The 27438-nt window shown below is 47.8% G+C and overlaps 1 protein-coding gene across 1 annotated transcript in view; it reads right to left on the reverse strand.

The window, feature by feature from the left end:
* Positions 1-1761: 1761 nt before the first annotated feature.
* The window catches only part of KPNB1 (karyopherin subunit beta 1), a 182191-nt gene continuing 156514 nt past the window's right edge, over positions 1762-27438 (reverse strand). The window contains exons 17-22 of the mRNA XM_069634658.1: positions 18678-18785; positions 18427-18570; positions 9907-10012; positions 8077-8191; positions 7616-7777; positions 1762-4269 (exon numbers count right to left, since the gene is read on the reverse strand). Of these exons, the coding sequence (XP_069490759.1) occupies position 4269; positions 7616-7777; positions 8077-8191; positions 9907-10012; positions 18427-18570; positions 18678-18785 (636 nt within the window). The 3' untranslated portion in view covers positions 1762-4268. The remainder of the gene's footprint in view (positions 4270-7615; positions 7778-8076; positions 8192-9906; positions 10013-18426; positions 18571-18677; positions 18786-27438) is intronic.

A 27438-nucleotide genomic window follows, 5' to 3' on the forward strand; every position in this document is an offset into this window, starting at 1 on the left:
GAAAAAAATAAGAGTAAACCCTTAGAAAAAACGCAATATGCAGTAAATGCTCGAGAGCTAAGCACGATGACTCAACACTTGGACATGCGATAAAATCTGAAGATGGCTGCCAGAGAAGGGTCTTAGAGGGCAGTCATTGGCTGGGGGCAGTATGACCGAGAGACCAGTGATTGTTTTCTTTCTGAACGTACTAGTAACCAAACTGATTTTCTCTTTACTGATGATTCCCAGCCTGACAGGGAATATTCATGAGCATGTGAATCCATGCCAGACCCTATGCCGGAGAAGGAAATAATTCAAAAGGTGGGGGTTGATGGTGAAGACGAGGGGCTCGACTGCTGCGGAGACGATGTCAGGATTTGTCTGGAGATTTTTGATCTATGGGGCAAGAATGCCAGGGGGCAGATGGAGGTATTGCATTTTGCATGGTCTCAAGTTTCAGGGAATGGATAGCATCCCCCCACACACCCCCAAGATAGTGATGGCAGAGAGCATCTGGAGGGCGGAGTGGGGGGAATTTGCAAGTATGCATTTGTATGCTTTTTCTCTTGGCAGCCAATTCTCTGAGGGATTCAAAGTATAGGCTGAGCAGGAAGGTTGATGAGGATCCTAGCGGTACGCCGTTTTTTCCAAGGGTGGGATTTAATCAATAGGGTGCATGTGGACCAATTGTGCCTGTCAGTGAGAAAGGAGGTAAACCAGTTGAAAGTGTCAGTTACGTTCATTAGGATGTTTGAGGACGACATAATCCAGGAGGTCTAAAGCAGGACAGTTTAAGGACTAGAAGGGCCATGGTCCTGCGCCAGTGATTTGGTCATCCAGGACATGAAGTGTTGCAAACTTAGTGCTGCAGCATGGGTGGGAACCTGATTTGAAGGGGTTGCGGTTGTTTGCCATGCTGTTAAAGTAGGCTATGACAAAGCATTCCATGGTTGTGATGCTGTGTGGCAGGATTGTGATGGGATGGTTTTCAGGAAGCATGTGCGGGTTGGGGGTGGAGAGGGCTAGTTAGAGGTGGCAGACTGGTTGGCTTCGATTGCAATGTGGATGGGGCAGTGAGTAATTATTTTGACCCAGTGTGGAGCAAGTATTGTGCAGAGCTCAGCATGCACCATTAATGTTTGTATTGGAACGAACAGCTGTATACCTAGCAAAACCAAACATCCCCAGAAATGTAAGGTTGTCTAGGTGTGTTTCGGACTGCATGCAAGCTACTAGTTATGGAAACTGGGAATGAAACCAGTAAATCTCCAGCGAGTGTCTACCCCCCCCAGCGCTCAAACTAGCCCTCCTGTCCACCGAGTCAATTTTCCCTTTGTTTTTCATACTTCAGAATAAGAATAAAAACAAAATGTCTCCAAGGCAAAAGCTGCTATTACTCAAGCCAAGTGTCTGAAGAATGCCCCTGCTGGAGTACTACCAATATTACTAAATCATGTTCTTTAGAATGGTTCAGATTTTTACAACTGAAGATTTTGCAGAAGATTAGCACTAGCTACTACATAGGTTTCTTGCGATGGTCATTAACACAATTTTCAAAGATTCCTACAATTTGACTGAGCCTTTAATTTTTTCAGTTACAGAAAAGCACAATTACCAAGATATTTTTTTTAAAACCTAGCTGGTTGACATCTTAATATTAACCTTCATTTAACACCACATGACCATCCACTGCTTTGTGTTATCCCCAGAACATGTAACGCCTCTTTAACACTGCCGGCTGTACAGCAAAGCAAAGAAGAATGCAAAGTAGAAGAAAAATCAGAAACAAAAATAAAGCAGCTTTATTTGGAAAGTAAAGAAAAATGGCGTTACCAGGTCATTAGCAAGTTGGACTCCTGAATTGATGTCAACAGTTCACAACTTCTAGTGCAGATTTGGTACACGCATAACAGTACTCAAGTGCTTCGAGGTTAGCCAGCCAATAAAACAGATGCAAAAGTGGAAGTTGTTTCTGAGTTTTGACTGACTGGTTCAAAATGAACAAACTATTTGACCACGAAATTAAACCAAGTGGCTTAGCACACATCCAGTCACAGAGTTTAGTATTGGCTTCTCAGTATCAAGAATCCTTTTACCAAGAAATAGTTTTTTGGGTTGTAAACCAGATTACAGGGCTTTAATCCCATCCAACAAGAGCTCACATGATCTTGCACACTGAAATCAAGAATCCAGTGATTGGACAGGGATGTAATGACCAAGTTATACATTGGCAAGTAGAACTAGCAGTGGAATTTTTTTTTTAAATCTTACAACCAGGTCAAAAAAAATGTCAAGTGCGCTCCCTTTGGCCCTAGGTTTGTGTGTGTGGGGGGGGGGGGGAGATGTGGGTGGAGGAGGAAAGACAAATTACTGGTTTAGACTTCACCTGTGAACGGTCCCAGGACAAAAAAGGCAAAGGATATGATGGCCGCCCAACTTCAGGAATGGCTTTAAAGAAACCCCTCCCCAAACCCATTTAAAAAAAAACAAAAGGGAAAGTTCAAAAAGGCTTAAGTATAACTATAGGCCAGGCTCATAAATGACTGGCAGCTGAGACAAGCGTCGGCTGTAGTCTGTTCAGATCATCCATTCTTGGCAATACCTGGCACACACTGCTTGCTCATGGAGGCCTACACAGATCTGAACCTGGCACTTGAAGGCACATGTCTGATTACCTGTACAAGGGCTAGAACTCTGCAGGGTGTACAGCAAAGTTATGATTCCCCACAAGAGGCAAGGGGGCGGAGAGAATAGGGAGTTCCCTCAAGCACTATTGCATAGGACATGCAGAAAGATACCACCTGCCCCTCACATCACAAAGCCCTCACCATTTGACAGCAAGTGCTTGAAATGGTGTACATTGGTCAGAGGGTGTAAATGGCATCTACAACCAACAGACTTAACTGCACATCTTATTGCTCTTTGGAATTGTAGCAGTGCTCCAATTAGACCAAGGAATGCTTTCCACATGTATTGGAATGGCATGCTCAATGACAAGCCCAAAGAACAAGTCAATCCTTGCCACCTAGGCAAGTGTTGGGCCCACCCGTTCTCTTATGTGGAAAGACCAAAAATACAAAAAAATACAGGGGGGATGTGACACCATTTTATTAGTCTTCACCTGCAGTGGAAAAATAGAACCTTTTACAAGTGCCGTTTCATGTAAGCTGAAGTCATTATATTTATATATATATTTATATTTCTTGCTTTTTTTATTTTAGTGCACCAAGAGACCCAATACAACATTCAATCCAATAAAAGTAGGGAAAAGGCCACACAAGTGGCACTGTACCCAATTCCCCCTCTTTTTGTGGTTACCAATATGTATGCTCACTTAGAATCCAAAATACCTGAAAGTCAAGTCTCTTAAACTCTTTGGCACAATGTTGTGGGTCACAGGGCTGTTCAGGTGGGAAATATGGGAGAGCTTTTACTGTGCTCTGCCCCATATTTATAAAGTAGTTGTCAATTTGGGGCACTTTGTATTCTTAAAGTCCGAAATTGCTCATTTGATAACATTTTAATTGTGCAATTTCATCTTTAAATGAAAGTTTTGTATTCAGGTAATTCACAGTTCAATTAAGGAAGGTAGACTGGTGTTCAAGGTACTGCTGTTACAGGAGTCTGAAGTCTCCAAGATCAGACAAAAAACCCGAAAGGCAAACTTTCCTTTTTTGTTTCTTACATCTCTTGTGCTGTTCGACAATTTTCGTCATGAAATGCATCTGCTAACCTTTGTCATTTCTTTTAGGAAAGGTAAACTGCAAAATGACGAAGCAGAGAATGTGGATACCGCCTCACTCACACACACTCACTCCAGGACTGAATCTGCTCCACTCCAGTACAGCCTGGGCGTTCCTTCAACCCCAGCACCAAAAGTGCAGCAGGGAAGTTGACAGGAGGTGTAATGTACACCCAGAATACCACTTCAGTAGCAATAGGACCAGGCGTGAAACTAAAGCAACAGTCACTTTGGCTCCGACCTGGCCACAAGACTGAAAAGCCAGTTTCCCCACACATAGAAGAAAGGCCGCTCTCATGTCCCAACAGTCAGTCCATGTTCCTCCTCCAACGAGAGCAGATGTTATGGTACGCTAGGTGTATATCAGTGCTTGCTTCCTCGAACCGCGTTGCTGCGACGGGATTTCGATGTGGTGTCTTCCAAGCCTCACTCACTCACCCTCTCATTCCCAAACATTCAGCATCCGTGCACACTCCTCACTTCTGGGAGTTTTCAAAAGATTTGAGATCCAATGGGGTCTTGAACATCTCCCAATGGTAACAGATCTGCAAATAAAGAGACCGTATTACAAAACAGAATTGCACATATATACACAGACCTCATTGACTTCAGTGCATGAAGCTCCACAAAAAATGTAAATTGAACATATTGGTCATTCAGTAACTTTAAATCCTGTCTGGTCCTATGTGAAACGTGGAGGACTGGCAATACATACCCCTTTGTCTGATCTCCCAGAAGCTACTGATCAAGAGCACTCGCAATGCAACCCTTGGCCATTGACGCATTACGCTGTATAAGTTCCTTTTAACCAAAAATCGCAATGGCGTGAAAACTAGCTTTCCATTAAGCTCATTGGTTGGATGCACCGAGCTCCGCCAGCCCCAGTATGCATACAACTAGTGCTTAATGTTGTATCAGGGCTGTCAGGTGCTCAACCCTGAAACCTATTTTGAAAAAAAATAATAATAAATTAAAAAAAAAAGAGGGCCAGAGTACAGGCACTCCGTACATTGTAATTTATTGCTGCACAGATCTTGCTGTGCGTCTTAAAATGCAGCTGCATCTGGATTAAAACCTAATGCTCCAGGACGTCATCAAGTACATATTTCCCTGCATTGGAACTTTACTGCTCTGGCTACTGTGCAACATTTTAATACTGAATTGTACCCCCTCTCCCCCCCACTCTTCAGTATGGCCAATGTGGTTAAAAGAAATTGCTTTGCAACGTATTTGGCCCAATATGTACAGATTTCACAAAGCTAGCTTGCTATTCTATACAGATAGTGTCTTTGTCCTCCCCCGTTTTAGTCAGTCATATGAACACCTGAAATTCCACAATCATTCCATACCAGCCCACAGCAGGGGGGGGGCAGGCAGGCCATTGATGTGCTTTCCTTAGCAGCAAGCTCACAGTGCTTAGTTTGGTTACATTTACCAGTCCGAAGATCTTTTTCAATGGACCAGTGTCATTTTCCCATGCTTTATATGCAAACATAAATACAACGTTATTGTGTTGGAAAACGCTGCGGTTTTTCTTTCCAAGTTTCTCAGGCTCCTCCGGCTCGGAGGAGCCTGAGAAACTTGGAAAGAAAAACCGCAGCGTTTTCCAACACAACCGTGTGTGTTTCTGCCTGCTGTGGCTATCACTTTGGGTCTCCGGTGCTCCCAGGGGAGCCGAGAGCCCCAAATGGTAAAGCAGATTCAGGCAGACAACGCAGTTGTTTTCCGCAACGCCACGTTGTGTCTGCCTGAATCTGCTTTTCCATTTGGGGCTCTCGGGCTCCCCGTGGGGAGCCCGAGAGCCCCAAATGGTAAAGCAGATTCAGGCAGACACAACGTGGTTGTGTTGGAAAACGCTGCGGTTTTAAAACCGCAGCGTTTTCCAACACAATAACGTTGTATTTATGTTTGCGGTCGCTTCAAAAGCGACCGCAAACATAAACACAACGTTTTTAAAGCTGCGGTTTTATTTCTAAGTTTTCCGGGCTCCTCCAGCCCGGAAAACAGAAAAAAAAACGCAGCTAGTGCTTATTTTTTGTAAAAAAAATAAATCGCACTTACCGAGATTCAGCTGCAGCTTTCCTGCTCTGGTCTCCGGTCCGCGCCCTCCGAGTCCCGGCACTAATGAAGGGAAAGCCACCCAGCGGTAGACTTTGTTTACTACAGCTGGCTGGCTTTTCCTTCATTAGTGGCGCAAAAGCCAGCACAGGAGGGACTCCATTTCACAAAATGGCGGAGCCCCTGTGCTTGCTTTTTCGAATTTTGAGCTTTAATAGCTCAAAATTTTACATAGGAAGTTTTAAAACGGAGAATGCTAGTATTTTTTTTATGTGGCCTATCTATTTTTTAAATAAAAATTTTTACTAGACCATCCCTTTAAGAAATGGTTGCACGATTCAGAACCAACAAAGACCACTAACTTTGTGAGGAATCTCACCAGCAACACAGTAAAACAAATCATTGGTGGATCACCAAGAAAAATACAAGGCCCTAGCACTAGGTGTTCTACAAACTAAGCAATGCATACAGCACTCATGTCGCCCAGCTCCACAAGGTCCTTCAAAAGCAGACAAGGAAGTGTGCATGCAACACATTGCACCACCTATGCATTTACAGTTCATCTACAGACATTCCTGCTTTCAGAGCCATTTCACCACTGTAAAGAGCCAACAGTTGTATCACTGGCTTAATAGAACCGACTCGTCTGAGGGCTGAATTAGCCTGGGCAACAACAATACTCTTTGCAAACTACAAGTAAAGCAACAAATGACCCCCCACCCCTCCACCCCAACCAGTAAGCTAGTCAAAACCGCTGAAGACTCACATGCTCTGACACCACAGCTATGCTGTGAAGGAAGTGCATTTTTCATTGAAAAATACTATACTGGGACTTTAATAAAAAACAGAACAAATCCATTGCCTCCATATTCACAAAACCACCCAAGAGACAATTCCTAAAAACAGGATCACCAACTCAAACATCCAAGCATCCATAAAGCACGCAGACAATTGAAATAAATTAAACTACTGCAAAGCTGCAAAACCTAGATCAACAGCCCAATTGTCAAATCCCTAGAGATTACAAAGAACCACAACTAAAACCATCTACTCATTATCTGAATGACTAACGTCAGACGTCCATCTAGTAATCTCTTGCTTCACGACAGCACTTCATAAAAAGGCAAGCTTTCTTCGGCCTATGTAACAGCAAAGTTCTTTTAACATTCACAGTATGGTGAAACCTCATCGGCCAGTGAGAAATAACTTTGGAAAACGTTTAAAGCTAATAACGGGACCTTTAAGCAGGCCAGCTTTCTATTTTAGCCAAGCATTGTGACAAGCCAATTAAACAGCTCTAAATAAAAAAAATAAAAATTCTCTCCAGCAAACACAAACATCCTAACCACTCATCACTAGGTCAGATCACCAAAGGAAACATCCCTAACATGTGTAGACGCCAGATAGGATACAAAGTCTTTAATCCCACTGTCTCGGACAACCTTACAGTACAGACGGACCTTAGATGAACCTACGATCAGCTTTTGAAAGATTAATTGCCACAAAAATAATTACACTTAACATACTCAGCCAGCTAAAGCCTGCAGTTACGTCCCAGCAATGGACTGATTCTTTTGTGCGCAGCCATCCAGACTAGGACCACACTTCGCAGAAAGCACCTTTTCAGAAACCTTTGTCTAATTAGTGGTTGATGCAGAACTGGGGCAGCTCGATTCAGAGGAACAACATTTAAAACACAAATGTACTTGCTGATGAACCAGACATTTACAACTTCAGACTATTCGATATAACCGCTAGACGGGTGTGGAGTGCAAAAAACGCTAAGGTAACATGCAACAGTTCAGAAGTGTGTACCTCTATTAGGCTCCTTACCAGGCTTGATTTTTCAGTTTCCTAAGCTCTTTAGTTGCCCACGTAGACAGGGTCTTCGTTTTGGTCGTCTTTGATCTCCTTCCCTCTGTAAGAAGCTCATGGATCATAGGTTTTGCTTCTACTAATTTCAACACATCCTTTCCAAAGGCTGTGCACAAGTCCCTGCAGAAGATTTTTAGGGGGGGGGGGGGTACGCACAGAGAAGAACAGTATGTAGGTCATCTGTTTTGCCAACAATACCACTATGCACACAAAAAGAATCATGTTTGATAATGCACTTGAAAATGCACAAAGCTTTAACTGAAATTAAACCAAAAGATGTCCCTGCTGTAAGAGAAAGACCATCCCTTTTACCAGTTCACCAAACTTTGGAAATAAAGGTGAGGAAACTATTTTTCCACAACAGAAATAGCAAATTTGAGTTAATTGCATTAACCCGTAGTAGTGCTGCCTCAACTTACCCTATCAATCCAGCTCCACAGGCCACTACACCGTCAGTGTGGTCTTCATCCCCAGCAATGTGATCGATGAAAGACAAGATGAACTCAACTCTGGGCTGCACCAGCATCACATCAGCTACCATGCAACAAAATTAAATTCAGAGACCATCTGGAAATGCAAAACCCCTTCCTCCACAAAAGTCATATGTTCTCCCCGGACTCGCATTAACTAAATCTTAATCATATCTAGTAACCCCCCCCCCCCCAGCATGAAGACATTATCAGCTCTATAACCAGTGCCTAAAAGGGAAACTAGGAACCCAGCCTCCAGATTCTTTTTTTAAACGACCTCCTCAAATTTTTTATCATGGTAACATACTTTACAGTGTAAAAAGTATGTTCTAATAAGGATATTTAAGGGATTCAATGTTTTATTTTAAATCTAAAACATCTTTTTGCAATCCATATTGGCACCTAGTAATGCAGGGGGTCAAAACGTGTACTATCCACCAACCATTAGCTAGAGATCATGGACTCTAGCAGAGTAAGAAATGTGTGGCAAGTGGCTTTATGGCAGACTAGCAGCTTGCAAATTGCCATTTGACCCCTACAGTAATGCATGTAAATTAAAAGACGTATTTGAAGTTAAAAGTCGGATCAGGCTGCTATTGGCACAGTACTCCGCTGGCATCACTTATTTCAATACATCTGAAGAGCTGCATGGGTGTAGGCACGGATAAGCTCCCAACAGGTCTTGAATTTGTTGGGATATTTTTATCCACTGTTATGTTGGGCATACATGTAAATGTGGCTGGTACAGCACTCATCTGTAGGGCTGAAGTAACTACCATCAAAATGCACCGAGTTGATCAGCACACCCCATCCCCCCCCGCAATGTGCCAAGACTAAAGCTAATCGTAGACATAGCCTTGAAAGACCAACTACAAGACACTGGCACCAAGACTCAAAGAAGCACAAGGGATAAGGCAGCAATTCATAAACTGCGAAGCAGTATTCGAGAAACCCAGTACAGAAACAGCATTTTGCAGAACACCCACCCATGTAATTTCAAAATAAGCAGACAATTCGCATGAGCTGTGGTCTGCAGCCTTCATAGAACAGCAATTCTTTGAAGGCCAATGTGCTCAAGCCTGGCCAACAGGAAAGAAGTTGCCAGAGGCTGCTCGTCCATGTGCAAGAGGGCACCAATCCACCTGCATCCTAACCTATAAATTACTTAAGGGATTGCTCCTGAACTAGCTTTAATTGACAAACGAGTTTGTGACAGTTCATGTACCAGTGCGCAGGCTTAATGAGCCATGCAATGCTGGGGTACAGCATGTTTGTACGTGGAGACGATTCTGCACCTGCCTGCACACTCAATGTAGTACTACAGCACACATGCGGGAACCAGGAAGTGCACCTTGCTTCTTGGCTCCTGCTACGAGGGACTGGGGCTGCATGAAGGTATTTATATAAAATGTGTTTGAATGTATGGGTGTGGCGTCCAAATGCTGTGTGAATATGCAAGTGAATGTGGCAGTGTGTGCAGGGCCAGGCATAGGTGGGGCAGGGGCCACAGCACAGCTTTATTTGGGCATCCCATTGCATTTCAGGGTTTCTTCCCGCCCTCAGTACACAAGGATCTTTATTGCAGTGCGTGCCAATGTCTCTTCGCTGCTTTTGCTAAACCGTAATAAGGGAGCATATGGGGTGGGGGTAGGTTTCCATCCCCAATCAACTATCCGGTTCAACCCAACATCTTTGAGAAACATAACAGTCTACATACTGGTCGTCTTCATCTCCATTCAGTGAGATTGCATGCTTAAGACGCTGTCCTCAAGTACTTACGGTGCACATTCTCCTGATCTCCTTTGAGACCCTGAATAATCCCAGTGTATGCTTCTAGGCAACCTTCCCTCAGCTCATTCAGGTAATCCACCAAATCATAGTCGGTCTGCAAGAGAGAAGTCCATTGACAAAGTCAAGCACCATGTGTCCCCAGATAAAGGGTTTGTCCATAATGTATTGTATAATCCTGGAATATCTAGGAAGAGTATCTGTATTTGAAGGGTTAGCAAGTTCTGCAATAAAGGGTCGAAACAAATGGCAGATCAGCCTATAAACAAAAACTATTGCAAGGTAGTATGTTGAGAAGTTCAGGAAAAAAAATGTAAAGGACAAAGAAAGTTAAAACATTTCGCCCTGCTCAAACAGTCAAGCATACAACAATAGGGCAATCCATACACTGCAATTTAGGAGTATGGTAAGAAAAATAAAGATCAGGGACAAATCTGATCGTCAAAACACTAAAGCTAATGGTGCATTATGAGGGGTCAGAGTAAAACAGGGTGAGACAGGAAGGTGCTTAAGACAGTTTTTGGACCACTCTGGAGTATGCTACAACTACCAACCCTATACCCGACAAGTGAAGCTAAACCTCTTAAACGAAACATAGCTAACATGGTATGGGTTAAGTAGGACCCCAAAGTATCACAATTAGTCAACACAAATCTAAAGTACTAAAAGTACATTACTAAACAGTATTAAAAATATCAACCGTATATTATAAACATAATGCCTTTACAAGGACTCTAACACCAATGTCTATATGTGGGTCAAGATCAAGCAACCTATATAAAACAATGGAGTTGAGGAGAACCGGGATACTAAACAGCACCAGCTGCACAGCTAAGTGCAGTGGTCTAAAGACCCATTCCAACCCTAGTCAATGTGAAGCGAACTAGACCTAGTGGCTAGAACTGTACATATGGCAGGATGTGGGATGAAAAAGGGAAACATTTTATTTATTAAATATACAAATAGCCAAAACTGCTTTGTATATACCTTAGAAACATGCAAGTAAATCGACAAAATGTACATTTCTCCAATGCCAACACTTCCCCCATCCAAGTTCAAAATACCAACATTACCTATAGCTACACATTCGTTCTAAATGTGATTAATAGTAAATAAAAACACATTAAAATGTAATTTATCTAAAGTTCCCTTGGATAGGCCATACAATTTCTCTACATGTCGGATAACATTTTTTACTATACAATCTAAAATTTGAATGTCCTTCCATGAATCTGAACCATACTAATGAACTATCACAGTCAATTACATTATATGCTTTCAAATGATTAGATCTAATCTTGTTCAGACTTTTGCAGATAACCAATCTGTGCTCTGTTTCCAATACATTTTCTCCACAGTCGACAGGCGGTCAGATCGAACAATACCAATTTTTGCACCCATACACTCAGCACTTTACTAATGTTGAATTTCAGCAGTAAAAATGGTCTAATGAAGCCACTGTTTGGGTATGCCATGGTGTAGTTTGGTTTGGAGGCACGTAGCACACTATATTGGACATATTCATTTTTGAGCGAAAGACCTGAGTAGCAAGCGAGTCTGCAGAAGCTAAACCTATACCTCTGCTATTCGGAGTTCCACAAGGAGCATGTGTATCCCCTTATTTTTTAAAATATCTACACAATTCCTTTTTTTCACATGTAACAAGGGATTTTTTTTCTGTAAATTATGCAGATGACAATGGTTGGCTAAGCTTGGCCCATTATACAATAGTTTTAGTATAGAAAATTGCATAATTGAGGTGAATAAAGTGAACACTAGGCATTTTTCTTGATAAGAATAGGACCATGAAGTCTCAGGTCAACAACAACTGTTTCTTCCTTCCTCCTCCATTAAGTTGTTACAGCATCTTCGCCCATTCATCTTTGTGAAGAATGCTGAGACCCTAGCCAGAGACATTATTGGCTCTAAATTGGACTATGGTTGCAGTCTCCTGGTCGGCATCTCACAAACTGACCTCCATTGTCTCCAGGTCATTCAGAATGGAGCAGAGACGACTTGGCCGCAGGGACCAGATATGAGGCAAGACGGACTCGGCAATGGTTGCCTGTACAGGCAAGAGTGCTTCAGGATAATACTCCCCACCCATAAATGCCTTGAAGGGCAAATACCACTATCTAATGGGAGCCATTAAAAAAAAAAAAAAAAAAAAAAAAAAAAAAGATCTTCAAGATCTAACACGAACTTCCTAAATACTCCACGATGCAAGTTAACTAAAACTCGTAATGGTGCATTTAATTGTGCAGAACAAGCAGCCTGGAATGCCCTGCCCCCAGATATTAGAAATGAGGAACCCACAAAGGTCTAAGAAAAAAATGAAGACGTAACTATTCTGTTAGACCCCTCTGTTAAAGGCTTAAAACTTACGGCCATTACATCAGTTCTTGTAGTCCTATGTAACGTTTGTCTTGTGCCTTGTCTGCTTTTCTGTTTGCGCCCTTAAGCCTGAGGGTACCAGGAGCACATTACAAATTTATTAACATAAAACAAAACGTATGGGCCACTATTTACATTCATAGGTAATCAACAAATTGTTTTCAGTGCTATAGGTGTGAAGTTTGCTTAAGCCAGCATTTACGTGACCTACTTGGTGAGCCACTATTTGTCTGCCTATACCCTTCAAACCATTTGTTTATACTCAGCATCTTTCCCAGGGTATCTATATTTTTGCATTGATCTAGTTTGGTTGAAGCTTGACAACCATAATAGTTGTGTTCCAGATGTATCAATATAACACATGGCCACAGTGTGACAGCTGTAAAGCTACACAGGAAGTCGAATTCCAATATGTACTCACCTGATAGGGTGAGTGGCATTCTAAACAATTTCTGCAACAATTGCTTCAAATTTCTTTATTTCACCACACATTATTGCCCCATATCTCAATCCCATATATCAGCACCAACAATCTTGGTGTTCTATAAAGGTAAGAGTTTCTAGAGAGTAGCCTCCATTTCTTCCAATAAAGGCACTGGTGGAGTTTTCTATATTTGTGCATTGGTTTCCTCCCAGTGTGTGTCATTTAAGCTCAACCACCACCAATCCTAGGTATACATGGCATCACAATCAATCTTCCATACCAAGTAATTACTTCATTTTTAGTTGTGAACACTAGGACCTAACTTTGAGATATTAACACATTGTTTTGAGCACATGTACGCAAAGTATCCAACATGTTTTGCAGGCCCTTCGGGGTATGATCAAGGAGAAGAGGATCTGCATAACCCAACCAGCCGATCCTGTTGTCCCCACTTTGAGGGGGCAGTGGTCCATACCATCAAAGGCATTGACGAGATCAGCAATTATGAATTAATGAGTAGCTGCCACTATACATCTCCGTTTAACCCCTCTACTTGTACACATTCTCAGAGAGGGTACCTTGGCTATCTAATACTTCAATGTGTCCTTATATAAGTAATAATGTCCTTGCCTGCAACTATTGTTCTCCAGCACGGGTCTGGCACGGATTCACACGCTCCTGAATATTCTGTCAGGTCGGGAATCCTCAGTAAAAGAAACAGTTTTGCTTTCGCTTACAAACTATTTCTCCTCTAAATTAAACACCGAGCTCTGGGTCATACTGCCACCAGCCAATAACTATCCACTCCCTAAGCCCCTCCTCTGGCAGCCATCTTCAGATTTGGTAAGCACGTAAGGTGGCAGTATGACAAGAGCCGCACAGGGGATGGCGGCAGCGTTCGCATGTGAATCCATGCTGGAGAATAGTTACAGGTAACTTGTTCCTTGTCCAGGATGGGGTCTGGCATGGATTCACATGCTCATGAATAAATACATATCAGTACAACATTACACAACCACGGGAGGTGGCAAAGCTCAAGAGAAGCAATTACACTTACCTCTGGAACAAGCTCACCTTCAAGCAAACCGGTTGCTCATCACCGATTGGCCGACCCTGGACTCCTCGCTGGAATCCCTGTTGGAGTAGAATCTTGTGAAGGTGTGTGTGTGTGGACCTCCATGTAGCAGCCCTGCAGATGTCCAGCAGGGGGCACCAGACAGGAACGCCGTTGTCCCAGCGATCACTCTGGTGGAATACACCGACAGCTGGGCAGCAGTCGGTTTGCCAACCAATAACAGTGTGCGAGATACAGCCGCAGAGCCACCTGGAGATAAAAGCCTTCAACAAGGACTTCCTATGGTTCTCAGGTCCAAAGTTCACACCGTAGTGACTATTTAGTCCCCTTTCCTCCATACTGCATGGGCGTCCCTTCCTAGGGACGGGAGACTGACCGTTTTGTCATCAGAAAAAAACCTTGAGGCGTGCAGCCCTGGGAGCATGCGCTGCCCAGACTCAGCCCTTCAGCACCACAATTAGTCCCCCTAGACGCGTCAACAATAGATTTACATTGCTTAATGAACAGTTTTATTTAGGGGGAGGATGGTGGGACGCATGGAGGAAAGGGGACTAAATATGTTAGTCACTACAGAGAGTAACTTCTAATTACTCTTACGTCCTGTCCCCTTTCCTCCATACTGCATGGGCAATTACAACTTAGTGTAGCCCTAGGGTGGAGAGGAGACCCTCGTTAAGCAAATTGGTTTCTAAGAACCGCCTGTCCGAAAGCCACTTCTGATCTAGAGCTGGCGTCCAAACAGTAGTGCTTGCAGAAAACAGACAGTGTGGTCCATGTGGCCACCCTGCTTACGACTTGCCAGGTGAAATGCCGCTGGAATGTGATGGCCGTTGCCTTAGCTCTGACCGCGCGGACGTGCATGTTGGCTGGCAGTGGCCTATGCTGTCCCACGTAAGCTTCCTTGATGGCAGAGACCACCTAATGGGCTATGGAGGCCTTTTGAGGCCCGATAACCCGACCTTCATCAGCCGAAGGTAACAGTCCAAATTGCAGACGTCCTGGGTTCTATCCAAGTAGAATTTCAGTGCACGCCCGACATCATGGCAGTGCAGAACTCTGCCTCGTCCTTAGGCTCAGCAGAAAAGGTAGGCAGCACTATTTCCTTGTTCAGATGGAATGCGCAAGGCACCTTCGGTAAGGAAAGGTAGTCTTAATGGTGACCAGCCTGATGTCCGCGGACGCCATTGGCTCAAATAGTTTGTGCACCAGGGCCCCCAAAACTATGAAGGTCCCACAAAGGGTGTGGCCTGATGGACGGGTAGAGTCTGGCGAGGCCCGTCAAATGGTTCTTGGCAATCGGGTTGGAAGAGGAGAACACCTCTTCCTCCAAGTTTCTGTAGGCCCCAATGGCTGCCAAGTACGTGCAGCAAGTGTCTACCTGCACACCCGAGTGGGCAAGGTGCGCCGAGAAGGAGAGCACATCTTCCAATGTACATGTAAGGGGTCTGCCCAATGGCAGAACCTGGTCCACTTGCTCTTTTACTGGGTCCTGGTAGCTTAACTCCTAGCCCCTGCAATATCTCTAGATTAGCCTGGGAAAGGCCGAGGAGCCCTAGTGTGGTCTGCTCAGGAACCATGCTATGAGGGCTAGTTTGTGGCGCAGGGTGTATGACCCTGCCCCCCCTCCCCCTGCTGCGCCAGAAAATATGGTGGGCCCGTCGGAAGGCAAATGGGTGGTCTCCGAGAGTCTGAGCAGCTCCGAGAACCATGGCCTGGCTCGCTACCATGGAGCTTTTAGAATGATGCTGAGGTGGCAAGACTCCTTGATCTTGCACATCACCCTGTGCATCAGCAGTGTGGGCAGAAAGGCATAGGCTTTCATGCCGGTCCACTGGAGGTGAAATGCGTCGTCCAGAGAGCCGGGGTCCTGCCCTTGCCAGGAGGCGAACTGAGGACACTTGTTGTGCCAGGTGGTTAAGAGATCCACGTAGGGGTGACCCCACCCGTTGGAAGATCTCCTGAATGAGGCCGTTTAGCTGCCAATAGTAAGTGTCTGCTCCCAGCCTGCTGAGCCTGTCCACTTCCAGGTTGGATTCCCCTGGGAGGTGGACTGCATTGAGGTAAATGTCATTTTCCAGGGCCCACTCCCACATGCTGATAGCCAGTCTGCACAGAGGAGGGGGGGTGGGGGGGGGGATCTGGTGCCTCCCTGCTGGTTGACGTAGTACATGCTGGTCGAGTTGTCCATCTGGATGAGGACAACCTTGCCCCCGAGAAGTGGTAGGAATACCCCGAGCGCCAGCCAGATTCAGCTCTAGCCAATTGATGTGGTATTCCTGCTTGAGTCAAGGTGCCGTGGACCAAGATACCGTCCAGGGTGGCTCCCCCTCCCTCGAGCAAGGAACCTGTGGTGATGCTGGGCTGCAGGGTGGGCAGCAGGAAGGACTTGCCTGTCCGCAGGTTGCAATCTCTGGACCATCAAGTCATGTCCGGGTGTAGAGATGGAACGTTGATCTCGGCTTGAGAGCCCTGCTCCTGGTTCCATGAGGCCGCGAAGTGCAGCTGAATCCTCATCTTTAGTCTTGTGTGCAGCACGGCTAATAGGACTGCTGCCAGTAGACCCAGGAGATGTTGGTACCACCATGCCGAGGTCACCTCCCTCGGCATGGTGGTACCAACCGCTGAGTAAGTGGGCGGTGGCCCTCTTGATAGAGATTTTGTCCTCCATCGGGAAGACCGTTTGAGCATGTGTCCAAGATGAGACCCAGGAATATCAGTTTGTGTAGGCTGCAGCTGTGACTTCTTGAGATTGAGCGAGAAGTCCAGATCGTGCAGTGTGTTCATAAGGGCATGGGAAGAGTGGTGAAACGCTTCTGGTGATTTAGCCCCGACGAGCCAGTCATCGAGGTATAGGTAGATGTGGAGGCCCGGCGCTCTGAGGGAGTCTGAAAGACACTGGGGCAAGTTGAGGCCAAACAGAAGGCCTTAGTATTGAAAATGCTAGCCCATGATCCTGAACTGTAGGATACGATGGGGTTGCCATGGTGCAGGTAAAAGGGCAGAGCCCCTCGGGTGGAGATCCCGTAAAGGAACCTTATGGTGCCTCAACACTGCCCCCTGGGAGGATCAGAGGATCCCTCGACCCGAAGGCCAGTAGCTGAAGCAACCTTAGTGCATGTGCCGATAGGAGAACCGGACCGGATAGTCCATGGCAAGGAGTCTCCCTTGCAGGGCGATATGGATAATATCGGCCCTACTTAAGGGCCTGGTTCGATGCTTCATGACGTTCTTGAGATCCTCTGCAGGTGACCTCTGGAAGAGCTCCCTCCACCTGGCTAGTCTGTTCTTCAGCACCTTCAAGGACAGAGTCACACGCCGAACATGATTGCCAACTGTGGTCTGGGCCAAGGCAACCTAGGCAGAGGGCGTGGGGGTCTGAAGTTGGGAAGAGCCGTTGCAGACTGGACACCTGCTGAACCCTGTAGACGTTGACATGTGCCGGGGAGGAGCATGACGCCCGAGGACCGAGTACCTGAATGATAGAAAAGACAAAAACGACAAATTATCCGTGCGTGGAATTACATGGGCGAAGCCAAATCCAGGAGCGCTGGTGAATTCGGCCCATTCCCGTCGACACGGAAACGGGGACTGAGGTGTGGCACTCGAGGAGGGTGGTGGGGTGGGGGGCGGGGGGGAGTCAGGGCAGCGCGCCTCTAAAGTTAAAGGATAATAAGGTTTTTTTTGGTGAAAAAGGTTCTGTCTCCAGTCCCTTGGAAGGGACGCCCTTATAGAGTATGGAGGAAAGGGGACGGGACTTAAGAGTACACACAGGCTCCATTTAACAAAAATAGAAACTTATTGAAAAAGCACATAAATGTAGAAAAGCTCTGAGCGAAACACGATGACTGCCAACACTTAACATGCGGTAAAAATCTGAAGATGGCTGCCACACGAAGGGCTTAGGGAGAGGGCAGTCATTGGCTGGGGCAGTATGACCCAGAGCTCGGTGATTGGTTTAAAGGAGAGTTTGTAGGTGAACGTGAAACGGCTTTGTTTTACTAAGGATTCCCAGCCCGACGACTGGGAATATTCTTGAGCATGGGAATCCTTGCCCGACCCCATACTGGAGAAACACGAAAACACATTTGTCAGTTATGTAATCAACAGACCTGCTGCTAACAGAAGCTTGTAAGTTAGGTGATTTGCACAGAGCGGAACTACAATTGTCCTAGTCTCCAAGCCATAGGGGTCTGGAGATTTGGTAGACTAATCGCCATATGGTACTGCGTTAAGCAGAACAGGAAAATTGAGTTGAGCAGAGAATATCCCGAAACAGATTGCAGTTTGAGGCTGCAAGATTAAATGGGAAATATTGCATTGCAGTAACAGTTGCGCATTTGCGCCTGAAACTGGTTATGACGCAGAGTGAAAAACATGCATTGAAAGCATACAATGACAAAAATGGAAGCTTTTGTCCCAACCTCATTACATTCCTTCAAGTCAAGAGCCAGACCGTTTAGCAGGAAAATGAAATGTTCTACTTTATCGCCAAAACCATGCATGCACAGAAAACTAAGCCTACAGCAGAGGCTTACTGGCACTGCCATTTTCCCCTGCCGGCAAACTTGTACGATGTCCACACAGGTAAACAGGCAAACTGTGAGAAACTTGCATTTACCTTATCGACCTGGGCTTGAGATGCTTGCTGCAGCGTGTTCAACACAACTTCAAGGTACTTCTTAAACTCTCCTCCAATGGCCAAGGCAATATCACCAAACACAGAAAGGATTTGCGGCTTCACTGACCGATGGACATTCTCATTCTGTTTAAGAAAATAACATTTCAAAACACCTGCTGCAAACCTCATCCATCACTTACTGCATGTACCCTCCTAACACAAATTGCAAACAAAAAACTGCAAGGAATTACCCCAAGATTCTCCAGCAGCAGCTGCATAACCTCATCGCAGAAAGGCAAAATGTTTGTCTGCAGTGCCCGACACAAGTCTCCAACAAGACCCACAGCAGCAAGACACACCTGCAATAAAAGTACAGAAGACAATTTACAATCTACCAATGGCACGGAAATAACTCCTTAAGACAAGTAGAAGGTAGTGGAGTTATGAAACATTCTGTTTTGCAACTTTCCCTCCATAGATTTCTTGGGGACACCCTTTCCTTTTGCTGGTTTTGGAGTAATGGGAAAAAAGACAAGTCACTAAGACTATTATCCATAGTGACTGTCTCTGAATTATTGTTACAATTGAACCAAGTTACTTACATATGTCTGGCATGGATTCCCATGAAGAAAACATGGCAGCACATGCACAACCACAGGAGGTGGCAAGGCTCAACATAAGCACCTTTTACCTTCTCACCAGGCTCACCTTCACGCAAACAGGTTGCGCAGCACTGCTTGGAAACTCTGGACTCCTCCCTGGAATCCCTGGCGACACAATTTTGTGAATGTGTGCGTCGACCTCCATGTAGCAGCCCTGCAGCTGTCCAGCAGGGGCACGCCAGACAGGAACGCCCTTGTAGCAGCGATCCATTTGGACAAATGGGCTCTGGCGGCCAGGCAACGGTCGGTTTGCCAACTCGTCACAAAGTGATGCAGCAGGAGAGCCACCTGGAAATGGAAGCCTTGCACAGGGCCTTGCCATGGTTCACAGGGTTCAAGTTCAAAGTTGAAACGTCTTCCGGAAACTTTGTGCGGTCCACATTGTAGTTGCTGAAATTAGCTAGAGCGCTGAAGTTCTAAGTCCTTTCAGTCGACAACGAAGGAGTTGAGAAAAAACACCGGTAACAGCAAGAGCTTCTTTAGATGACAGTCCGACAGCACCTTGAGCATGAAGGAGTGGTGTGTCTGCAGCACCACCCTCCTTTTGTGAAAAGTTAAGGTATCTTACAGGACAGGGCCTGAATCTCACCCGCCATGCAGTAGTGATGGCTACGAAGAACGCCGTCTTCCACAACAAGAACTTCAGTGGAACAGTCTGCATCGGTTCGAATGGAGGGCCCATGAGCCTAGTCAGTACCAGTTTCCCATGCCCGGGCTAGAGCCTTCCCCGGCGGGAACGAATGGAACAGTCCTTTGACTAACTCCTTAACCAGACGGTGTGACCATAACGACCGTCCCAGAGATCTGGTCTAGCGGGATATTGCCGCCAGATGAACCTTTGAGGCATGAGCAAGTCATGCTTTGGCCAACTACAGCAAATATGGTAGTACCTGCGAAGCCGTGACTCGTAGAGGGTTGATCTATGGACCGCACCAACATCGAACCTCTTCCATTTATGTCCGTAGCATTTTAGAGTATACGATGCCCTGGCCTTGGCAAGCACCTTCTTGCAGTCTGCTGTGAGATCATAACCCCGTACTCCAGAGCTGCAGGAGCCAGGCCTTCAGGTTCAGCAATCCTGGGTCATGGTGCAGAATTGCGCCTCCTTCCCAGGCGAAAAGATCTGCGACCACTGGAAGCTTGACTGGAGGGGATGCGGACATGCCGAGGAGGTCCGGGTACCGCCTCGGCCACGCTGGTGTGAAGAGCATCATCCTGCAGTGGGCCTGTGAGTTGAGTCGAAGCAGCAACGGAAGGAATGCATACAGAAACAGGCTGACCCAGGGGAATGAAAATGTGTCTCCCCCCATGCTCCCCCGGCAGGGGAAAACCTGCAAGTGAACCTCTGCCACTTGGTGTTCATCAAACAGATCGATTTGGGGATTGCCCCATCTGCGGAACAGGTGGTTCACTTGGTCCTCCCGAAGCTCACGATCATGGCAAGATCGTAGCTCCCTGCTGAGAGAGTCAGCGATTAGGTTCTTTCCTCCTGCCAGAGGAAACAGAATGAGTAACATCCCTTGGCCGAGGGCCCAGTGCCATAGGTCCTGCGCCTCTTTGGAGAGCGTTGTGATCTGGTGCCCCCCCTGCTTCCCGATGTAAAACATTGTGGTGGTATTGTCCGTGAAGACCTGCACCACCATGCCCTTGAGGGACGGATGGAAGGACTTGCAGGCCCAAAACACTGCCCAAAGCTCCAGCACGTTGATGTGCAATGTCTTCTCCAGCAGCCACAGGCCTCTGCCGTGAAGACTTCTGGTGTGAGCTCCCCATCCTTCCATGGAGGCGTCCATCGTGACAGTCTCCTGATGAGGTGGGGTCTGGAAGTCTGTGCCGCCGACAGATGGGCGCCGACACCCGCACACTGGAACATCTCTTCGAGTGATCTGGTCCTTGAAGCTTCCAGATACCTGGATCCAACGTGTGTGGAAGCACTCTTGCAGTGGCCGCATCCGCAGCCTGCACAGTCGAACGAGGTATATGCATGACAATATCATGCCGATAAGGGATTTGATGGACCGCACCCTTGCGATCTTCAGGGTCAACAGCTGTTGCACCTTGCCAGGGATGGCCGCTCTCCTCAGACGGAGACGCCAGGCACAACACTGTTGAGTCGATACCCCAGAAACAGTGCGTCTTGCGATGGCACCAAGCAAGACTTGGCATAGTTCACCAAGAACCCCAGCTCCGTCAGCAGCTGGACGGTTTCCGCCGTGTGAGCGACAGCGATCTCCCTCGGATGAGCCAGTCATCCAGGTAGGGGTAAAAGTGGATTCCTCGTAAACAGCTGTGCCAGCACTGGTGCCAGTCACTTAGTGACTTTTGGCGCCAACTTCAATCCGAAGGGAAGGGCCCGATAATGCTGCCCTTGGACAAAGCGCAGAAACTTGCGGTGTCCTTTGTGAATGGGCATGTGAAAGTAGGCATCCTCCAAGTCCAGCGACGATAGGAAATGACCTTCCAGCTGTCCTAGCACATGCCAAAGGGCGACCAGGATGGGCCTCCAGCCACCAGTCTTCTTCCTGACAAGTACTGAGCCCCGCAGCCTCTTTGGGACGAGCTCCATCGTGCCCTTCCTCAGCATGGCCCGCACGTCTAGCAGAAGCTGAGGGATGCAGTTGTCCTGTCTGCCCACGGGTGGTATACGTGGACACTTCCGTTGGAATCCCAAAGTGTCCGTGGGCCAGCGAGTCCAGCACTCAACGGTCGGTGGAGATAATCTGCCACACGCCAATGAAGTTCGCCAGCTGGCCTCCCACCGGGGTGTGGGGAGCCCAATGTCGCAGCCGGTTCAGTCCTGCTTTGCCGTATAGGAGCCACCTTGGCTACGACCTCCTCCGGGCTTGCTGCAGCCCCTGTAGGCCTCCTAGGTAGAAGAGTGGGACGGTTAACGGTAGGATGACGCAAAGCCACCGAAGCCTTTGGAGGAACCCTGGGACTTTCCTGAGGTCCGAAAGGACGGCAGTCGCTGCTGAAGCTTGCCCAAAGCGCACACCGTCTTAGTATCCGCCTTGATGGCCTGAAGAGACTCGACCACAGTCTCGCCAAACAAGTTATCCCCGAAGGGCATGTCCAACACCCTCAACTGCACCTCCTGGTGTAAGTTAGTGGCCTTTAACCAACTCTGACGAAGAAGACGTCGAGCCCGCAGACTTCTTCCTAGCCGTCGCCGACACCACCGAATCCGGGGAAGGCTGTGCTCTCAAGCACTTGGGTGCAGAGTCCGGAACCCTGTACTTTTTCCTTGTACTGGTCCCCCCCTGCCGGGGCAGAGTTCTCCATGAGGTACAGTCCCTTGTCCCAAATGTTGTCCAACAGCGGGATAGACAGCACAGTCTTCCTCTTAGCCTCCCAGCACTGGTACAGGAAGTCTGCCTCGAGATCATGGCATCAAACGAGCCAATCTCATCAGGCGGCAAGCTTCTGGGCAGTGGGGACAGGAGATCCACTCTGCCGTTGTTGGCTGTACCCGGTTCTGTCTAGTCCCTCGGTGGAGGGAGGCGATGGTTGTCAAGGAGGTGGAGGGTGAACTCTTGTGCAAAGGTTCACATGACAGCCCAGGTGCCGCGGGGTCTCCCGCCGGCGACAGGGGCATCCTTGTCTGAATCTGAGCACAGGGTGTGCAAAGCCTGAAGGATGTCCACCGAAATGTCTGCTGGAGGCAGCGGTGGCTGCTGTGGAGGGGGCGGCGGCGGTGGCGTAGTGTCCCCCGGCTCGTCTGTCTTTGCCACTCTCCACATCTGCCTCGTCAGGGTCCCTCCCGTAGGACCTGGCCTCAAACATTTCATCCACAACGGTCTTGAGAACAGAAAGCTCCTCCTCGGAAGAGGTCCGTGCCTCGCAGGACTACCATGCCCCTCTCTCCCCCCCCCCCTCTTGATCAGGGGAGACCGTCTCTGGCAGATGACCGCATAGTCTTCACGGGCTGAAAAGATGATTCACTCCTGGCCGGCAGGGAAACTCTCGCTCTGGAGGCAGTTTCCTGTGAACCCGCATCAAAGGCCTTCGCCACGGACACCACCACTCCTTCAATGGAGGTTTTCGCCGGGTGAACTTGGGCCTTCATGACCTTGGTCGCACCAAGGGCCTTCACCGTGGTGGGTGGGGGTCAGCGCCATGCACCCTTTGGCCTTCTCCGTCGGAGCAGACTGGGAATTCTCCGGAAGTTCACCTGGGTGCTCCTACTTACTCTTCTTCGCCGAGTCAGACTGCAGGCTCGTGGCCGAAGTTGCTGGAAATGCTGCGCCTACCCTGGCTGCCGAGGAGCCCACCTCAATGGAGCTCCTGGTGCTCACAGACTCAAAAGTGCTTTGGGCCACGATGGCCAAGGCATTGGCCGCCTTGATAGTCGTCACAGCGGACCAGATGACCTGTTGCCCCATGGCATCCAGTTTCTTTCCCTTGCTGTCCGGGGTGGCGGGGACCCCGAAATCCAGAAAACTTCTCGGCTGCCGCCAAGACCACAGAGTCCGGGGACAGCTGGGATCTGAGACACTTGGGTGCAGAGTCTGGCACTCTGTGCTTCTCGTACTGGTCCCTTTTTGCTAGGGCAGAGGACGGGTTCTTCATAAGGGACGGTCCCTCGTCCAAAATGTCATCCAATAGAGGGATCGAAAGCACGGTTTTCTTGGCCTCTTGGCACTGGTACAGGAAGCCTTCCTTCTCCTCAGGGTCCATCTGTAACATCTGAGGCCCTAGAGATCATGGCATGGAAAGAACCAATCTCAACGGGCAGTGAGGCTGTGGCGACAGTAGGTCCACTCAGTAGTCGTCCGTACCTGTGCCAGTCACCTTATCTGGTTCTGTATATTCCCTTGGAGGAGGGGATGGCAGCGAAGGCTAGCAAGGAGGTGGAGGATGACCTCTCCTTCTCTTGGCAGGGGGTCCCCTGACAGCCCAGGTACCATGGGATCTCTGAGCACAAGGTGTGCAGTGCCTGTAGGATGTCCGACACATTCGCTGGCGGCTGCAACGGTGGCAGTGGCGAGATGTCCTCAGGCTCCTCACCATCTTGCTGCTCTCCACATAGGACCTGGCCTCGACAAACATCCTGTGCTGCCTTCAGACCAGAAAGCTCCTCCTCGGAGATGTACGAGCCCTACAGGCCCCCCCCCGCCCCCTTTCTGCTCGACCAGGGGGATATGATCGGCATAGTCTTCACTGGTGTCTTCTCAATGGGTAGAAAAGACTGATTCCCCTCCCCCCCTCACCCCCAGAGCAGGCGGGGAAACTTTTCTTAGGGGATGCCTCCTGCGAATCTGCATCCTGTAGGGACACCACCACTCCTTCAAGGAAGATTTTGCCTGGTGAACTTGGGCCTTCGCAACCTTGGGGTGCGCTTGAGGCCTTCACCGTGGGGGGAGGGTCAGCGCCCCACTTCCCCATGGCTTTCTCCGGCGAGTCAACTGGACTTCTCCAGAAGTTTTCCTGGATGGTCCCACTTCCTCTTTGCTGACCCAGAGGGTTGGCTTGTGGTCGAGTGTGCCGGAGATGCAGTTCCCAACCTGGCCGCTGAGGAGCCCGTGGGGTCACGGTGCTTTGCCTTATGTTGGGCAACTGTTGCTGCAGCACCCTCAAAAAGGTCCTAGAAGACTGCTCAGATTTCCTCTTGCTGGCTGAGGCGTGCAGCCGGGGCTCACCCGCCGCAGGGATCTTCATCTGGAGCCTCTCGGGGAGCAGCTTGTGACGATCTTTAAGGATGCGCCTCCTCCACATGCATTTGGTCGGAATGTAGGCAGTAAAGGCACAGGCAGTACCGAGGATTCCCAGCCTGACAGGGAATATTCATGAGCATGTGAATCCATGCCAGACCCCATGCTGGAGAAGGAGTCAATGCCATCTTCGACAAATTCGAAGGACCCCTAGATGCCTTGGGTGCGGGTGGCGCGGGCGGGGCATGAGGTTGATAACTTATCTTTTATCGAAGTCGACGCAGTCTTGGGTTTCGAAGGTGTAGTCGACGTCTTATGTGAATAGGCCTCGTCTCTACTCGAGGGTTCGTGATGCAAGGATTTTGCCTTGCCAAGGTAGACTACTCACGGCGCTTATTTTTATTGGGTTTTTCACCCGGCGTATCACCTCGGGGCATCTGAGGGGGAGAAGGCCACGTTCTTGAAGACCTTTAACATTTGCAAACAAAATTCTTCCCACTTAGCCGGAGAGCTGTGTTTCGTGGGGCAGGTGAGACTTTCTGGCGAATTGGAGGATGAAGAGGGCGATCTATGGCGCCTCTTCCTGTTGTGTCTTCATTTAGACGAGTGGTGAGAGCCACTACGAGATCGAGCGGGAATGTTTTCTCCTTCGACGAAGAGACTAATGTCTCGACTCGCCCGAGGACAATTTCGAAGGGTTAGAAGATTTAACGGGCTTACCTTTTTGAGCTTCCCCCTACACTCCCTAAAGGCTTTCGCAGTCAGACATACATTCCTCTCACGCCGAGCACGGGTGCTCTGGGTCCAGGCACCATAGGCAGACCCTGTGAGGATCGGTCAAAGACATCTTTTTACCACAATCCCGGCATTTATAAAAACCGGATCGGGGCAAAGCTGACGAAGATGCCATCGCAGATTGAAGATTTCCTTCACAGAAATTCAATGTTTTTTAGATTCTCTGAGGTACCGAGCGTTACATCTCCACTTACGAAGCGCGGAAAAACAGAACTGAGCAACAGACGCTGCGCGCGATTATTTATACCTAAGTTGACGTCGGCGCCACTATGGAGGTCTTCGAGGGATGGCGACGTGCAGCGCCCTCTACTGAAAAATACATTCCGAGGCCAGCAAGCTGGAAATTGATTTATCAAAGAGAAGGAATACGTGGGCGGACACAATCCACTCAAACTATATTTACTGATAACATTGTACAGCTCACATTACCCCTCTTAAGGTAAGCCTGGCTACTCAGTCACACTACCAACCAGTGTAGTACAGGCCTATATAAAGGTGGGTTACCCAATACCAAGAGAAGTCTTGTGTAGTCCCTCACCAGTTGGACTGCACCAATTCTTACCCAACAGCCGCTGATGCCCAGGGGACAATCCCTGTAGCTGACCAGCATCAACTCCAGTGCTGTCCTGGTGAAGCCCTGCTCTCTTCAGGTCAAGGTGGGGCCAACCACTCTCGACCCAGCTAGAGGATCAATGCTGACAAAAGCATCACTGATACAACCAGCAGACAAACTCTCTACTGGGCTACCTTGCTGCAGCAGTAACCATTCCGAGCAGAACCAGCTCTTCAGCCAGGGCAACAAGTCACCTGCTCCTACATTTTCAGCAGTCTTGCTCTAAGGAAAGCAATCCTGGGCTCACTCTAGTGTTCGCCGCTAGACGATCATCTGTTGCCACCCGACCATGGTGACTCATTGAAGCTGGTCTTCGTGTCCCTGAGGTGCCCCATGGCAGTATGCCCTGCTGTGTTCTACTGGAATCAGTCTAGAACAGATTCACCAAGTATCATTAGCGGCCGAAACTAAACACTGCAAAACAAAGCATCTCTTTGCGTTTAGATATCTAGACTAACTTTGTGCAAGGAAACAAGATAGAAGTCAACAACGAAGTCTGGAATCACCACAAGTGGTATCTGGAGAACGGAGGACTGGGGCTACGTCGACATATTCAATGCTTCTCCCTGTGCCCACCACCAGTCTCCAACAAAGGCATAAAATCATGACCCCCCCCCCCCCAACTCACTGTGGCCTTACCTTTGGTAGTGGAACCTGGGATAAGGATCCCCTCCCTAGGCCTATCCTAGTGTTGGGATTGAGCGAGTCCTGATCTGAACTTCCCTCTTATCTTAACCACTGGCACTACAAATCTAAAAAGTACTTTGAACTGGTGACTTTTGGACACAAGGCACTAAACTACCTTAGTGCTGGACTTTATAAGACTTAGATGAGCCATTTTGTGAATCTGGCTTAATTTCTAAGCATCCTAGTATGCACCGGTGTTTCACTGGTAATTGATCATATGCCATTCTAGATCTTGTGTATAACTTAGTGGGATATTTGACTATACATTTATCTGCTTAATGTGTAATCTAAAGGCTTAATTGTATTCTAAACTGTATTACTGGCGTAGCTGTGTTTGGACTCAATGTAGCCCTAGACCATTCATCTCACACCCTTCTTGAGACTAAGCCTTGCCACTCTGCTAATGTACCTTGATAGGGTTTGGCAAACCACCCATTTCTTACCATTTCAACATGATAGGGTGGCCTCCCCAAATCCTCACACCAGGGCAGATTTGAGAAATCCATCTGAACAAAGAGGTCAATCACTGTACAAGGCACAAAGACAAACTAGTGCCAGAGTAAACCAATTAAACGACCATCAAACCAACGACAACAAAGTGTTG

Source organism: Ambystoma mexicanum, chromosome 13, assembly GCF_040938575.1.
Source record: "Ambystoma mexicanum isolate Mex_15411 chromosome 13, UKY_AmexF1_1, whole genome shotgun sequence".
In the NCBI taxonomy this organism is placed as follows: Eukaryota; Metazoa; Chordata; class Amphibia; order Caudata; family Ambystomatidae; genus Ambystoma; species Ambystoma mexicanum.